General features: G+C 44.3%; 1 protein-coding gene across 2 annotated transcripts in view; it reads right to left on the bottom strand.

The window, feature by feature from the left end:
* SMG6 (SMG6 nonsense mediated mRNA decay factor) overlaps positions 1-16,968 on the bottom strand; it is a 251,682-nt gene that overhangs the window by 117,134 nt on the left and 117,580 nt on the right. For both annotated transcript variants that reach the window (XM_044248158.1, XM_044248157.1), the window contains exon 13: positions 8,333-8,534. In XM_044248158.1, the coding sequence (XP_044104093.1) occupies positions 8,333-8,534 (202 nt within the window). The remainder of the gene's footprint in view (positions 1-8,332; positions 8,535-16,968) is intronic.

Here is a 16,968-nt window from a genome sequence, read left to right as displayed (position 1 = left end):
CGGATCACTAAATAAAAAGAGCCAAGTAAGGAAAAGAATGCACACCACACTATCATTTTGATCATTTAGGTATATACATGTATAAATATGTTTTAGTCAGTATATAAGCAGTCTAAAAAGGTAAATATCAAATTGTTAGCAGCAGTTATTCCTGGCAGGTGGTTTTTGACTGTATATATTTTTGTGAATTATTTGATTCTTCTGCATAAGTATGTATATTACTACTGAATAGCAGATGAGTCAAAGGACATAATAAAAATGGGAAACCCGGACGCCTGGGTGGCTTAGTCAGTTAAGCATCTGCCTTTGGTTCAGGCCATGGTTTCAGAGTGTCCTGGGATTGAGTCCTGCATTGGGCTCCTTGCTCAGTAGGGAGCCTGCTTCTCTCTTGGCCTGTGGCTCCCCAGCTTGGGCACTCTCTCTCTCTCTGACAAATAAAAATCTTAAAAAAAAAAAAAGAGGGGGAAAGCCATAGAGTAAAAGACCTGATGGTGTGCACTGAAAACACTTAATACAAAATTAATTCTAAATAACTACTGTAAATTTAGAAACAACATGGAACTGTGTGAAAAAGAAAATACATATTTGTAAGCAGCCCTAATTTCCATATCTTAAATACATGAGTCAATAGCTCTGGCTTTTTTTCTATTCTTGATGTTGATACTTTTTTTTTTTTTAATTTTTTTTTTAAAGATTTTATTTATTTGACAGAGAGAGATCACAAGTAGGCAGAGAGGCAGGCAGAGAGAGAGAGAGAAGCAGCAGGCTCCCCGCTGAGCAGAGAGCCCGATGCGGGACTCGATCTCAAGACCTTGAGATCATGACCTGAGCCGAAGGCAGTGGCCTAACCCACTGAGCCACCCAGGCGCCCCTGATGTTGATACTTTGAGAATAGAGGATCAAGTATGTTTTTAAATAAATTAGTCACTGGTAGCACTTGAATATTTTCTAGACCACCAAACAACAAAGGCAATATATTGCCCAAAACTACACACACATACACACACACGTATGTATGCACGTGTACAAGTATATATATGTATATATAATACATATAGTATATCTTGGGGCACCTGGGTGGCTCAGTGGGTTAAAGCCTCTGCCTTCAGCTCAGGTCATGAACCCAGGGTCCTGGAATCCAGTCCCACAGCAGGATCTCTGCTCAGCAGGGAGCCTGCTTCCCTTCCTTTCTCTCTGCCTGCCTCTCTGCCTACTTGTGATCTCTGTCTGTCAAATAAATTTAAAAAACTTAAAAAAATATGTATAGTATATATAAATGTATAAAAGACATAAAACAAGAACAAAGCATATACTGGACAGTCTAATTTTATGAAAAGAAAAGAATAAGTATACACATTTAAGCATGGGGAGGACTGGGAGGACTTAAACTATGCTATTAACACTGATTAACTTTAGGTGGTAGTTTGCAGGTGATTTTTATTTTTTGCGCTTTTCTATATTTTCCATTTAAACATTTTGGGGTAATTATGTATACAACAAACAACACTCCAAAAATGTCATTTAACAAATAAATAAGCAGACAAGCCAGGAGTTCCAAAACTTGGACAATTTAAACCCCACCTTTAACCTCAACAACATATTTAAGTATGACGAAGTTTCCTAGGATCCTACATCCAGAAAGAAAGCAAAAATGACTGTAAGAATGAATGGGATGTGATATGAGACTCAAAACACCAACTTATAATGTGACTTATAATAATTTATTCCCCCAATCAACCCAAAGAATGGCCACAGCATTAGCTTACTGAAAAGTTCTTCACTTAGTTCTTGGTCAGACAATATGGGGAGGAAGACAAATAAAACTACTATGGGGATGATAGAATAAGCACTGCTTACACCTCTGCGTGTATAAATGCATCAGTACCTTTAAATAACTAGAGTTTCAGGAAAGTTCTTTAGATAAAGTAAAGACTATATATCCTATAGAAACACTGTAGATCCTTGGTTAGTATCACCAGTTACATACATAGATTTTGAAGATGACAATTAAGCTTTTTTTTTTTTTTTACACTGACTAAGGCACAACATGAACTGAACATCTTTCTTCTAAAACAGTTTCCTTTTCATCATTTCTCCTATCTGCACATAGGGCTGTTGGGGTTTCAATGAGAAAATGCAAGTAAAGAGTTTGGCGCAGTGCCTGGAAGGCGATTAGTGCCTGCAAGAGCTTAACTTCATTATTATTACATTTCGATTACTTTTTTAATCACTTATGCACATAATGTGGCAGAAAAGACACAGAATTTTGTTTTGCCTCCTTTCAGGATGGCTATATATTACTGTTTTTAACCACAAGTTATTATAGAAAATTTCATACATACACAAAAGTAGAACACTATAATGAAATCAATCCACCCATTATTCAGATGTAAGAATGATCAATATTTGGTCTTTTTTTAATTCATGCTTCTATCCATAAATTATTTTGAACCAAATCCTAGACACCAAATCATTAGAACATGAGGATTTAAAAAAAATTTTTTTTTTTAATTTTTCTTAAGTAAACCTATGCCAAACACTGGGCTCGAACTTATGAACTCGAGATTAACAGTTTCACGCTTGGGGCGCCTGGGTGGCTCAGTTGGTTAAGCGTCCAAGTCTTGATTTTGGCTCAGGTCATGATCTCAGGGTCATGAGTTCCATCCCTGTGCTGATCCCTGCGTCAGTCTCCATGTTCAGTGGGGAGTCTGCCTGAGATTCTCTCTCTCTCCCTCTCCCTCTGCCATTCCCTGCTTCCCTCTCTGGAAGGAAGGAAAGAAAGAATGCATCCATGCTATACAGACGGAGCCAGCCAAGAGTCCCAGAACATGAAGTTTTAAAGTACTACAGAAAAGGAAGGGTTCTAAGCCTACACTTCCTTACTAACTACATGACCTTGGGTAAGTAAATTACTTATCCCTTCTGAATTTAGATGTCCAGCAGCCACACAATGAACCTAAGGTCACTTTCTTTGCCCTGGCTGGCTCTGTTTCAACATCTGTGATGTCTATCTCAGAATGTAACTAGTTCTACTCTGCTTTTACCCTCATCTGATTTTTCTTCTGGATGATTCCAATAGCTACCTGTTTTCTTACCTCTTGCTCATCCCACACCCAGGTTTGTTTGTTTTTTTAACCTTTTTTTTTTTTTAAGCTAAATACTAGTCCTGCAAGATGTTAAATAAAAAAACATCACGGGTAAATCAAGTTTGGGAAAGATTGCAAAGTCTATTCTCACAGTACACTATGTTAAAGCTCCAGTAAGTCTTACAGTATTGGGTTCTGTTTAATGTTGTTAATTTTTTTAATTATTGTTTTTAGAGAGAAAGAAAGAAAGAGAGAGAGAGAGATAGCATAAGTGGGGGGGGGGCAGCCGGAGAGGGGAAGAGGGAGAAGCAGACTCCCCACTGAGCAGGGAGCTCGATGACTTGGGACTCAATCTCAAAATCCTGAGATCATGACCTGAGCTGAAATCAAGAGTTGGATGCCTAGCTGACTGTGGCCCCCCAGGCATCCCTGCTTAACATTACTTTACCATAACTTGTATGATCATGAAAGTCTTTTACTTTCATCTAACAATTAAGAACCTATAAAACTAGAGTTCCACAGAACATGCTTAGGAAATACAATGATACACTAATGCCAAATCAGTGCTCCTTAAGCAATGCCTTCTTTGGAATATTACCAGCTCAACAAAATTTCAAGAGTTCCTCCTTAATTACAGGTTCAAATTAACTTGTGTTGCTTCTCACATTTGTACATGCCACCAACTGCTTCCCAAACTAGGATGTTTGCTTTACAAGTCTAGATCTCTCTTGTTCTGTGTGTAAGACAGTATAATACAGACATGCTCAGTAAATACCTGTTGAATGGGCATCAAGGTGGGACCAAACATGGGACCAATCTGGACAGCACTGAAATTGCACGTGTTGCTGCTACTGACAAGTCCTTGACATATTTTACATTTCTTGGTACCGAACACTAAAAGCTGGAGAAAATACTGATCTCTTTCAGATTTCTAAAAGGCTGAGGTTCCTAAAGATTCCCTCCATAGCTGACCTAAAGATTCTAGGTCAGCTATGCAGATGACGCATACGAGTTTATCAACATATTTTCACTCTTCTCTTGAACTTCAGTCACCTCTTTGAAAAACCACCACCACCATCACAACAGAACAAACAACACAAAGGTACTAATTTACTTGGCAGACTTATCAGGAGAACTTAGAAGTACCTAATCCTGGGACCAATACATGCTAGATATAGAGACGTTATTTTCCTCTGCAATGGAGAATAAAGTAGAATAAAAAGAAAAGGAAAGAAACATGTTATACAGAGTAGCTAGGGAAGACTGTTCTAACAAGGTGACATTTAGAAGGGAGTGAGAGAGCCACATAGCTCTCTGGGAACACAGTGTTCTAGGTTAAGAGGAAAGCAAGTGCAAAGATCCTTAGACATGAGTGCTTGGCTTGTGTGAAGAATAGCAAGGACGCCAATGTGACTAGAGCATATCGGGTAGGAGGTGAGCAGTAGGAGCTGACATCAGAGTTAAGGGTGGGTAGAGGTGGTGTCATATCACTGAGAGCACTGCAGGATGTTGTTAAACCTCTGGCTTTTAGGGTGCCTGGGTTCAGTTCATTGAGCAACTGCCTTCGGCTCAGGTCATGATCCTGGAGTCCCAGGATCGAGTCCCGCAACAGGCTCCCTATTCAACATGGAGTCTGCTTCTCCCTCCGACTCTCCCCCTTCTCATGCCTTCTCTCTCTCAAGTAAATAAAAATCCTTTAAAAAAAAAAAACCAAAAACACCACTACCACCAAAACTGGCTTTTGCTCTAAGTGAGAGAAGCAGCTATCAGAAAGTTTTGAACAAAGAAGTGACATGATCTTATTGATGTTTTAAAAAGATCACTCTGGGGCGCCTGGGTGGCTCAGTGGGTTAAAGCCTCTGCCTTTGGCTCGGGTCATGATCTCAGGGTCCTCGGATCGAGCCCCGCATCAGGCTCTCTGCTCAGCAGGGAGCCTGCTTCCTCCTCTCTCTGCCTGCTTCTCTGCCTACTTGTGATCTCTGTCTGTCAAATGAATAAATAAAATCTTTTTTAAAAATTTAAAAATAAATAAATATATAAATAAAAAGATCATTCCACTTGTGCTGAAAACAGACTGGGGAGTAGGAGGAAGGAGGAACTAGAGAAACCAGTCAGAAGGCATTACAAAGAGCTGATCTAGGGTGGGGTGGTAAGAAAGATTTGTATCTGCATTTATTTTGAAGGTAAAGAATACATGAACAGCTGATAAATTAGATATGGAGGTGTGAGAAAAAGAGAGTAGCCAAGAATAACCCCAAGAATTTTGATATAAGCTACCCAAAGTCAAAGCTATTATTTACCAAGATGGAGAGAAGACAGACAGACCAGATTTATGGGAGAGTATGGATCTGGAGACGTTATGTTTGACATACCTATTTCACAGTCCTTGAGGTGGAGACCTACCTTAGTCTCAAGCTGCCACGAGGTGCAACTGCCCTGGGGCAGCCTGTGAACTACTGCTCCAGGCTGAGGGCATGGGCTGCTGGCTCTGTGTTCTTCTCTGGCCACATCATACACTCGTCATATGCTGCATTGTACCATATGCTGTATCACATACACATATCATACTGACACTACCACTGGGAGGGTTGATGAGGAGTTAGGGGTCAGCAAGTCTGAAGCTGGTTAGGCCTCCTTCCTTGTTCTGCACCAAAAGGCAGCTAAGCCAGTAGATGATTCCCAGAAGTACCCTCCAGAGTCAAACTCACCTTGTGATCACAGAAGAAGAGTACTAAGATCTCCTGGCCCAAGCCATGCTTACCCAGTTTCTCTTCTAACTGACATTCTCCCACAACATATAAACACGGTGTTAGTTATCCTCAGCCTCACATACTACAATTCCCCATTATTATCCCCTTCTGACACTAGAAGAGCAGGATTTCACTCCCAACTTTTCACTGGAAAAGCATAAAATGAGTATTCCTCTTAGGAGAGAGAGAGAGTCTGACATTCCCAAGATATTAGTCATTAAACACATCCAAAGAGGAAGAGGTTTTTTATATGTCAATAGGTTTAACCAAGGGGAATATATGCAAAAATTATGCTATAAGGATCATGTCACTGTTTACAGCAGTACAAAAATTGAGAACAGTCCCTTGGCTCAATAAAGCGAAGACTAGTTAAAGAAATCTTGGCATACAGAAGAATACAAAGTAATAATCAAAACTGATTCCATAGAGGGCGCTCAGTTGGTTAAGCAGCCGACTCAATTGTAGTTCAGGTCAAGACCCTGGGGTCCCAAGATCGAACTCCATGTTGGGCTCCACGCTTGGCACAGAGTCTCCTTGAGATTCTATCTTCCTCTCCCTCTGCCCCACCCACTTGTTCTCCTCTATCTCTCCCTCTAAAATAAATAAACAAATAATAAATATCTTTTTAAAAAATGATTCCATATAAGAATACACTAAAAAAAGATTTGGTGAAAAAAATCAGATTATAGTCTGTATAACAATTCTTAGTTTTGGGCGCCTGGGTGGCTCAGTGGGTTAAGCCGCTGCCTTCGGCTCAGGTCATGATCTCAGGGTCCTGGGATCGAGTCCCGCATCAGGCTCTCTGCTCAGCAGGGAGCCTGCTTCCCTCTCTCTCTCTCTCTGCCTGCCTCTCAGTCTACTTGTGATCTCTGTCTGTCAAATAAACAAATAAAATCTTTTAAAAAAAAAATTCTTAGTTTTATATTTTAAAAAGTGTCATTGGGGAGGGTATGTGCTATGGTGAGTGCTGTGAAGTGTGTAAACCTAGCGATTCACAGGCCTATACCCCTGGGGATAAAAATACATTATATGTTTATTAAATAAATAAATAAATAAGCAAAGATAACTATATAAATAAAAAAAAGTGTGTATGCTAGTAGTTAAATATGATTATGATCAGCAAAAATAACAGAGATGTTACCACTAGGTAAAAGGACTGTGGATAAATATTTCTTTCTTTTTTTTTACTTATCTATAATGAACATATAACTCTTTCCTACAAAGAACAAGTTTAAACATTTTAAATCTTCAATATAGCAATATTTTTTAATCAATATAATCTCTTTCATACATAATCTCTTTTGCAGTTTATGGCTGGGATTTAGTTTTTACTATTTGGTATTTTTTTAAAAAACATCTATCTGGGGTGCCTGGATGGCGCAGTTGGTTAGAAAGCTGGCTCTTGATTTTGGTTCTGGTCATGCTCTCAGAGTCCTGGGATCAAGCCCGGTATTGGGCTCTGTGCTCAGTGGGAGTCTGCTAGAGAATTCTCTCTCCCTCTCCCTCTATCTCTGCCCCTTCCCCACCGCTAGCACATGCTCTCTCTCTCTCTCCCTAAAACATATAAATAAATCTTAAAAAAAAAAAAAAAAAAGCCATGCCCCTATGTCTCTCTCTATGTACTTCATGTAGGCCAAAAGGCTTCCACCCAAGAAGCCATTTGTGGCCTCTTTCCCAAAGGCCTCCCCAGGGGATATGATGATAACAACTCTGCAAAGAGGTCAGACACAGGGTTCCCCAGTTCAGCATAGGAGACTTTATTCCTGGGGTGTGTGGGTGCCCCTTCCCCACCCAAGCAATTGCTACATGGGAATGTGAAGCAGAGCAGCCTGCCCTACCCTCCACACCTGGCCAAAGACCCAACTGTTAAGCAGAGACTAAGAGTTCCAGAGTCCCCACCGGGGCAACAGGCAATGAGCTTTGTTTTCTATAAACAGACCAGAAAAAAGTTCAGGTTAAAACACAGTCCTTAGAGGAAGAAAAATAGAAACCAGGCAGCGGGGAATGCTTCATATTCCTAAAAGCTTTTTTTGTAAGTTAACACATGGTGTCTGCTTCTCTCTAGTCACCTATTTATCACTCCCCTCCTTAGAGAAGGGAAAAAGCCCTGGCTGTTTTCCTAGCGCAGAGTTTTGTGGCTGGGGGAAGGAGGAGAGGGGGGAGGAAGGAGGGTGCTTTAAGCATGATGCAAACCATTTGGAGCTGAGTGAGAGCACTGCCAACACAAGCTGCACTATTTAAACAAGTGAGGAAATGATCGTATATACAACATGCCAGCAAGCACACACACACACACACCAAAGGAAGTTGAGAGGGCTTTTTTTTTTTCAGGACACAGAGCTGGATGTCAGCGGCTAAAAGGTCGATATTTTCCCTTAACACCCTTCTCAATGACTTAATCATGTTCCGTTTGCACAGAAAACTTCCCAAGAATAAAAAAGTCTGGAGAATTAAGAGGAGGGGTGAATGGGGAGGGATGTTTGGCCTGGGGCTGACCTTATCCGAGGTTTTCTCCACGTAGCAGGGGTCCTGAGGGGCAGCTAGCAAGGGGACAAAGCCGGAGAGAAGCCGATCCTCTTCCAGGATAAGAAGGGTGAGGTCATCGTCCGGGTCCTTGTACAGTGGCACCTCAGACTGATTCACCGCAGTCAATATGTTACAGAAATCAGCCAGCATCGACCACACATCCATAGCAACCCTGTGAGAAATAAGGGCAGAAAGAACAGCTCTAAAGAGGGACCAGTTAAAGTATTTTAAGCACTTGTGTGAAAGGAGGTACTGGTGGCAAATGTTGCTTATGGCTGGGAACTTCCAGAAACTCTTACCCAAAAAGCTAGGGTACAAAACTGCATCCATGGCAGCAATCTGGTGGGCGAGTGTCCATCTAGGCAAAGTTGAAATTGATTAAGGGGAGTTTTTAAAATCCTAACCAGAGAGGAAAAGGAATTTAGAGAATCAGTTGCCTAATGCAGGTCCTGTCACCTTTCCAGACAGTGTGCCTGAGACACTTACTCAAACATTCTAGACACCCAGTGCCTGAGGCAGCTCCCAGAATTCCCCCACTCCTGTCCAGCCAAGTATATGCCACAAGATAGCAACAGAGTGCCAATCTCCCCTCCTCCCATGCTGCCAGAGGGGCCAGTCACACCATGAAGAGAGTCACATGGGTTCCCCCCCCCATGCTGCTTTAGAAATCTTCTCCTACATATAAGCAGAAAAACAAACAAATACAAATAGGTGAATGGGATTAAGAGTACATCTGTTCTGATGAGTACCAAGTAAGGTACAGAATTGCTGAAGCACTATACTGTACACCTGAAACTAATATAATACTGTATGTTAATTGTACTGGAATTAAACATCCCCTCCTACCCCACCCACCCAATAAAAAACCTCATTCTTGGCCTGCCAAGATCATCCCAGGACACTAAAGCTTCCCATGCATCTCAGCAGATGAACCAGTCCCAGTGCTGTCTTGGCCAGCCCACTCCCTCTCCTTTCTCTCATTTGTAGAAGGTTGGATACAGGGTGACCAACCACTCTGCCTTGCCTGGGACTATCCCAGTTTTTGTACCTATTGATGCTAAGTTGTACTTCAAAAGGAATGAGTTGCACAGGAGAATTACCAAAAAAAAAAAAAAAAAAAAAAAAAAAAAAGCTTTACAATTAGGGTCAAGCGGTGGAGTGGCAAGAGGCAAAGAGAGCTACGAATGAGCTACATCCTGGAATCTTCCCAGAGGAGTTACTGCGCATGAGCCAAATCTACTAGGGAGGGGTTTCAGCCTTAAGCAATTTGTTTCTCCCGCAGTCTAGGAGCCTTTGGGAGATGGCAAAAAAAAAAAGGGCATTCAAGGGACATGCCACTGAAGGTGATGCTGGGAGAGAAAGTGGAGTCGGAGTGTGGGGACTCCCTGACTGACTCCAGGTGGAAGGAGCCTGCACTGGTTTATTTACTGTAATCACTACACTAGGAAAAGGCAATGAAATGAAACATCTTGTTTTCAAGAGTGTCCTGGGAACCAGGCGGAACACAGCCCCATTAATCACACAACAGCACATAATCAACACACGTGTACTGCAGAAGTAACTTGCTTCACAGGCCTTGCCCAGGAAAAAGAACATGTTTGGGAAGAATCACCGGAGGGACGAGAGTTTTCTAAAGCCTTCTCTCTGCACAGACACCAACAACCAGACTCATTCACAAAGCTCCATCTTTTGGCTCAGCTGAGTTTGGCTGTCAGAAATGTTTAAATATGGAAAAAAATAAACAGTTGCAACACGTTTCTGTGCAGAGATCTGCCTGAGCCCCTTTGTGATGTAATGGGAAACGCGGCATTCAGGCTACCAGCTGTAGAATAAACAGAACTTCGAGGGTTAAAAGGAACTGAACTTTCCACGACCCCATCTGCAGAGAAGAAAATAATAAGAGGAATGATGCACTGCCCCACAGCTCTGATAGTTTATCCTCCGGTCCCGGCTGCAGAGACAAGCACCGGATGTGATAGGGCTGCTCAGGGCCGCCTCCGAGGTTAGCGCTGCCCATGGGAGACGCACAGGGAGGCTCTTCCAGCTCCCCACTTCCTCCCCCAGTGCCCTGCTGGCCACTTGAGCCCACTGCCTGAGTCCAATCCCACAGTGCTGGTGAGCTCTGGCCAACAGACACTGCTCGGCTGCAGAGCAGCAATTTGGAAAATAAACAGGAAAGACGACAGTGAGAAGGAAGAAGGTGAAAAGTCTCCCAGCTGAATTCTTGGCTTAGGGGCCTTGGTTGGTGTTGTGCAGGTCAAGGACCTGATCGCTTCAGGACATAGTGTGGGGTAGGGAGGTGTGGGCAGCAGCATCCCCAGTCAGGGAGAGGCAGCAGAAAATTACCCACGGCTGCCACAGTGGGAGGCCCCACATGCCTCTCTCATCCTCCCACCCCTACCATCTTGGATCCAAGACGAAGAAATATGTGGTACCATGTGGTTCTCATTACCATGCTCCCCTGTCCCCTAAGGCTCAGATAAACCAAAACTGACTCCTCCCAGAGACTGCTGGCCACCACTAGGGACCCCTGCCACAGCTGCCTTTTGCCCATTACCACCCACCTTGGGCCAAAATCTTAAGACTCACTGCAAAAATGAAATGGATGAGAGCTCCTACCCCAGGGTTGGTTTGTAAGATAGCAGCTGGTGCCAAAAGACATAGGAAGTGTCCCGAGTTCCCAAATGAAGAATATAAAGGGGCCTGAGGGCCATGCTAACCAGAACCAAGGGAATACACAAAATGCTTCAGTGAAAGGTCACTTCTACCCTGATCCATTCAGACTGGTCTTGTGACTGAACTCTGATTCCAAGTAGCTGCTTTCTTCTGGTGTCTTAGTGCGACTGCCCAAGATCACTTCATCAATTACCTCCTCTCCCAGTGAGCACCATGGACACAAACACACTAATTAGGAACCCATGCACCATACGGTGACTTTCCACAGAGGGAAGGGAAGAGGAGTGTCAGGAAACTAGTACTAAAAGGAAGAGGTACTTAAACTAGGTGAGGGGCGCCTGGGTGGCTCAGTCGGTTAAGTATCCGACTCTTGGATTTTGGCTCAGATCATGATCTCAGGGTCATGAGATCAAGCCCCACATCGGCTCTGCACTCAGCAGGCAGTCTGCTGGAGATTCTTTCCCTTTGCCCCCCGCCACCCTCGCATGTACTCATGCTCTTTCAAATAAATACATTTACTTAAAACACACACACACACATCAAAAAACCAAAAAACCTCGGTGAGATGCCTGACCTCAAAAGCTAAGGATGAGGTAATTCCTGGTACCTGGGCATCATCACCTCAGCTTACCCCCAACCAGGCCTCTGGGCTAAGAGGTCAGCTCTGTGGGTGAACACAGGGTTTCCTATCTGCATGGAAGGGGAAAAGCTTAGCTTTTTCCTGCTCTAGCTCCTTATCCCCAGGTAGGAGTGCCTCCCAAACTTCAATCCTCAGCAGCCCTTGGGTTCTGAGGGTTCGAAGTTATCCTGGGCCAAGGAGCCCAAAATCAAATTCTGGCAGCTATGAGTTTTTTTTCCAATCTTCTAGAAACATTTGAAAAACCAAAAGGTTTTTCAGACAATCTCAAACAACCTTTGGTTCTAAACAGTGCTATGAGACTGGGCGAGTGACTTTGGCTTATTCTGGTCCAAAGTCGTATTTTGGGGAAGATCCCAGAACCCACAAAATCCCACTACAGTTAGGATGCATTCTTTACCAAGCAGACACAAAGCAGCCAGAGAATATGAAACTGCGTCCAGCGAGTCCGTTTACGGCTCTCAGAATGGTGGCGAGGGAACCTCTCAAGCAGCTGTAATGTGATTAGTAAGCAAGGATCAGCAGTTGCTGGGTGACCCAGTGGCCCAACCCCACAGAAACACCACACACCAGGAAAGCAGACCCCTGGCTGGAGTCTGAACACCAGATCCTAGCTTGGGACAGACCAGCAGTGGCTACTTAGAGGTATGTACTCAGGACTGAGGCTTACTCACTTCCCTACAGACATGCATTCACTCACTCCACCAGGAAAGGAAAAAAATAAGAGTTAATTTACTTTTTATTGCCTCAGAATTCCAAGGTTTAATGTAGCTGTCAGTTTGAGTGCAGTGCAGCTGCTGGCCGATACAATGCAGCCCAGGCCAGCCCAGGTGACTGGGGAAACACATTTCACAGAAATGAACCAACACACACTCTTGGCTGATTGTTTGGGGGATATTGACTTGGGGAATCAGATTAACTCTTCAGGCTGGGGTTATTTCTGCATACACCCCTGGAAAAGCAGCTTCAGTCCAAAGAACTGAGAAGCCCTAGTGTCAGGTAGACTAACAGGCTTCTGTGTTCCTGCACTCTGGAGTTTTCTCACACAAGATGTTATCCCACAAAATGCTCCAAAAGGTTAAGTAAGGTGTGAGACAGGTGAGGCCAATTTATACCACAACGGATCTCCTTTCTAGAACTCAGAAAAAAAGGGAGATCTGCCAGCTTTATAGGGAAGAGGTCAGGTAGGAACTTTTCTAAAGGCTCCATCAGGGGTAGGGCCCAGGGACATAGAGAGTTCAGAGAGTGGAGTGCTAAGGTACAACCAGGTCTCAGGCCATCCTTCTGGCAAGTCTAAGGAGGACTGAGCCCTCACACACCCCTTCATATTTTTACTGGGGGAACAGGCTGACTGGTGATTAATATCAAGTACAATGACCCCATGTTACAAGCCTGCAGGGGCCTGTGGAGGTGGCCATTTCCTGTGTAATACCAGCTTGTTTAAACACTAACATTCAAACTCCACAGCTGCAGAACAAACCCGGAAAGAGGTGAGTGAGAAGAAGCCCTGCATTGTGTTTCAGAGCTATGGAAGATCAGAGTTGTAGTACAGATGGGAAACAAGTTGGGTCTTTCGGTTCCTGGAATGAGGAGTTCTGGAAATACAGCCAAGGTGGCATAGAAACTAGACATGAGGAAGCTGGAAAAGAGAAAGCCCGTGGACTGTACGCACAAAGGGGAAAGACAGAAGGCCACAACAAGAGAAACGCTCTTACGATATGCAGTATGCTCTTTTAAAAACTGGTCTGCCTAAGGACCATTATACCCCAGCCCACAACTCCCAACATGGGGTTCCATGGCCAACATAAGACCATTACAGCCCTGAGGACTTCACACTCAACTGCAGGTGGTGAGTGGCTAACAGGTAGAAAGGACCTGAATGAAACCCTTAGGAAGCCCCTTTGTTAAGCTGAGATGTCATGCCAACTCTGTTTTCAGTGGGCTGAGGATTTGGTCTGGTGACAATGCCAAGCACCTCAACGGGCTCTGGAACGGGGTAGAGATGAGGGTGGTAGGAATCTCTGCAGCTCTCTCAGAGATTGAGGAACTGTAGTGTATTTTCCAGATGCTGCCATGATATAAAGAGGAGACACGGGTGTCAGAGATCACTGTTTTAGGAGTTAAGACATGGGCAGCAAGATACCATCCTCTAAGAATAACAGCTGTTTATTAAATGAATATAAGAACCTAAGAGCTGGTAAAAGATAATCCCTTCTGCCTTTCTGATTTATACAAACAAGTCAACTGGGGCCCTTGGGAAAGTGTCCAACTTAAATTAATTCTGCCCAATAGGGCAAATCGAATTCTGAAGCCCTACCACCCTGCACTACTCCAGGAACATAAACTTCTGCATGTTCTAAGCAGTGCAGCTGGAACCCTTTGGCCAACGAGAGGTCACGGTAACCTCATTCCAGGATGTCTCAAGTACCTCTACTGTGCCTCCCTCAGCCTCCATCTAGGTCAGTACCTTACGTGACTGCAGTTTTCCCAAGCTACGTTGAACATGTATGGCCTCTGTTGCATCACTATGGTGTGTTAAACCCATCAACACTGTGTGTTTGGGAAAGAGCAGCCCCCAGGGGACCTCAACATCTCCACGGCATGAGTGGAGCCCTCGGCGGCCTCCCTGGTGCGGATTCTCACGGTTCCTGCCTCTCTAAATTTTTAGCTGTAACCACTCCAACACGTCTTCTTAGTTTAGCACACACTGGACCCAAATAACCTCAGCCCAGAGTTGGAAAGTACGCTCCCTGGGGTCAGCTGCTGTACCCTGTTAGGGTCAGACTGGAGCCTTAGGCCAACACCCCTTCCTCTCACAAGCCCTGTGAGAGGAGTTGGGAGGGGACAGAGGCTCCTGCCGTGGGAGAGATCACGTGTGCCTCACACTCAGCACTTGGAGGAAGAGGAACCCCCTGGTGCCAGGCTGTAGTGCTGACGCCCCAACCCGGAGCCAGGGAGACTGGGTGGGGAGCCAGGGTAGCAAAGGGGCTTCCCACAGTCACCACCACTTCCTTCAGGGAAGTGCTGATGGACTATTACTTAGTGACCTCCTAAAATGCCCTTTTGGGAAGATGTATTAAGTGTCCTTGAAGGGGTGCCGATTAGACTTGGGATTAGTTCTTATTTTCAGAGCTGCCCCGTGAGGGTGAGTGAACTAGCTGTTTTTTAACTCAAGAATTTCTATCTCGTCTACGGGGTCAACACATGTAGGCTCCCTGAGGAAATCAGCTTACTGCATACTCCCTACATATCCCTAAGTCTCCCTATGTGACAGCACTCAGAGAGCTCCCTACAAGCCTTTTCCAGCATGCTCTGTAGACTATACAAGACAAGCTATGGAAAAGTAGCAAGTCCAGGAATTTCTGGAGTTATTTTCTTCTTCTTCTTCTTCTTCTCTCTTTTTTTTTAACAGTACTCCAATCCAACAGTGTGATAAATGCATCCGAGCTACAATTAGGAAGATATATAGCATCAGAATGCGAAGGTCTGGGCAGCCTGGTGAAACGCGGGCTCTCCAGAGCCCCAGCTATGTTTCCCATTATGTAACCCTGGTCATGGGCAGACAGCCAGACTCCAAATGAAAAAGAGACTCTGGCTTGGCACTGGTTCTATTTTCCTATCCTCATTCGGGGTCAGCGCAGTGTCATACAGCTGCAGAGAAAGCTCTGGGGATTAAACCTGGGAAAGCCTCCAAGACCAGGACCTGGGTTCAAGTACCAGCTGAAAGCAATAAACCAACTGCCACAGCTGGGCTAGGTTTGGATGTTCTCAAAGTCCCCTGACTCTTTCACTTACTGAGAACTAGAGATCAAGATGAGGGAAGATTTGGCTTCAGCAGAGACTATGAAATGAGGTAGGCTGTCCCACTGCCCTAGCCTGCCAAAGGTCCTAGGATGTGAGGGGTCATTATGCTTAGGCTCGTGAAAGCCTGTTGCTCTGCTCCTCTCCATCACCTGACATTCACAGCTTACTTCATGCTCACATGGTTAAGTGGGGAGCAGCTACCTCTCCCTCCTAACAAGAGACCTAGTGTAGAAACCGTGTTCCCCACTCCACCTCCCCCAAACCCCACAAGTAGATGGTCCCTCCAAACACTGTGGTCTGTTTGAAACAAACCAAAGCACTCCACGCTCTTTCACAGCAGCCCAAGGCAACTTTCCACACCCTGCTGTAATCCCCTGTACCAAAATCTCCAGGGATATAAAGCCATCCTATTACAAGTACAAATGGTAAAGTCCATCTACTTACTTGCTGACTCCAACACACATACCTATGAGTGCCCCTGTGTGGAAGGCATAAGAGCCCCTGAAATCCTGCCCTTATCACTGTGCAGTGTTGGTGATGTCCTGTCGTCATCGTCCTATGTGTGCCACACGTGCCTAAGTGGCTACTGCCTAGGAAATGTATATTGGACTGGAAAGAAGAGAAATATGGGCAAAAAAGGAGAGAACCAAGGAGACTAATGCTGAGCTCTGGAATTCCCCTAAGAAAGCTTTGGAATGATTCTCTAACTGTACAGAGAAAGAAGGTAATGAAATAAAAGGGAGGGAATGAAGGGGGATAGATGAATAAGGGTCCAAGCGTGTCAGGGAAACAATTTGGGAATGAGGGTTTCTGGAGGAGAAGCAAACTGAAAGGTAAGCTATCTGATCACCTTACGTTAGGATCAATGATGGATCTGTCTTTGCAGAGAACAAATGCTGGCAAAAAACAGTGAAAACGTCCAAAGGAGAGATATTAAGTAGAAGCCATTTCCTTCCTATTCTCTTGAGAGCATTCCTAAACCCTCCAAAATGGAGATCAGCACAAGGACCTTGGGAGTGTCACAGGGATTACTATTCTGACATCCACAGAACTATCTGGAGTGTGTTATTCCCAGTGGCCTTAAAAGAAAAGGCTCCAGAGTATGAAAGATCAATGAGCATAAGAGGCCACTTTAAAATCCACAGAACCACCATACGCTGCCAATCTCTCAACCATAGTTATTTACTCAGTGAGTGTTAGGCAGCTATATGAGAAAGTCGAAGTGAGGGAGGTAAATTCTCATTCCACTTTTCCAGCACTTGGATCTGACATCTGTGAGGTGGGACTACCCTCAGTGGTGGTCAGACCAAGTTTGCTCTGTCCAACAGAGGCCCCAGCCCTCAAACCACCATGTCTTGTGGTCAGTCCCCAGGACAGCAAAGTTCCTCCTTTATGCTTAAACCTGCATTCCAAAAATGACCAGTTGCTGATCCCGACTGCAGAGAAAGCGCAAAAGGAGACTCCATTCTCTACCACGCTGGCTGCTCTA

Source organism: Neovison vison, chromosome 5 (assembly GCF_020171115.1).
Source record: "Neovison vison isolate M4711 chromosome 5, ASM_NN_V1, whole genome shotgun sequence".
NCBI classification, from domain to species: domain Eukaryota; kingdom Metazoa; phylum Chordata; class Mammalia; order Carnivora; family Mustelidae; genus Neogale; species Neogale vison.
This window is presented reverse-complemented; position numbering and strand designations above follow the sequence as displayed.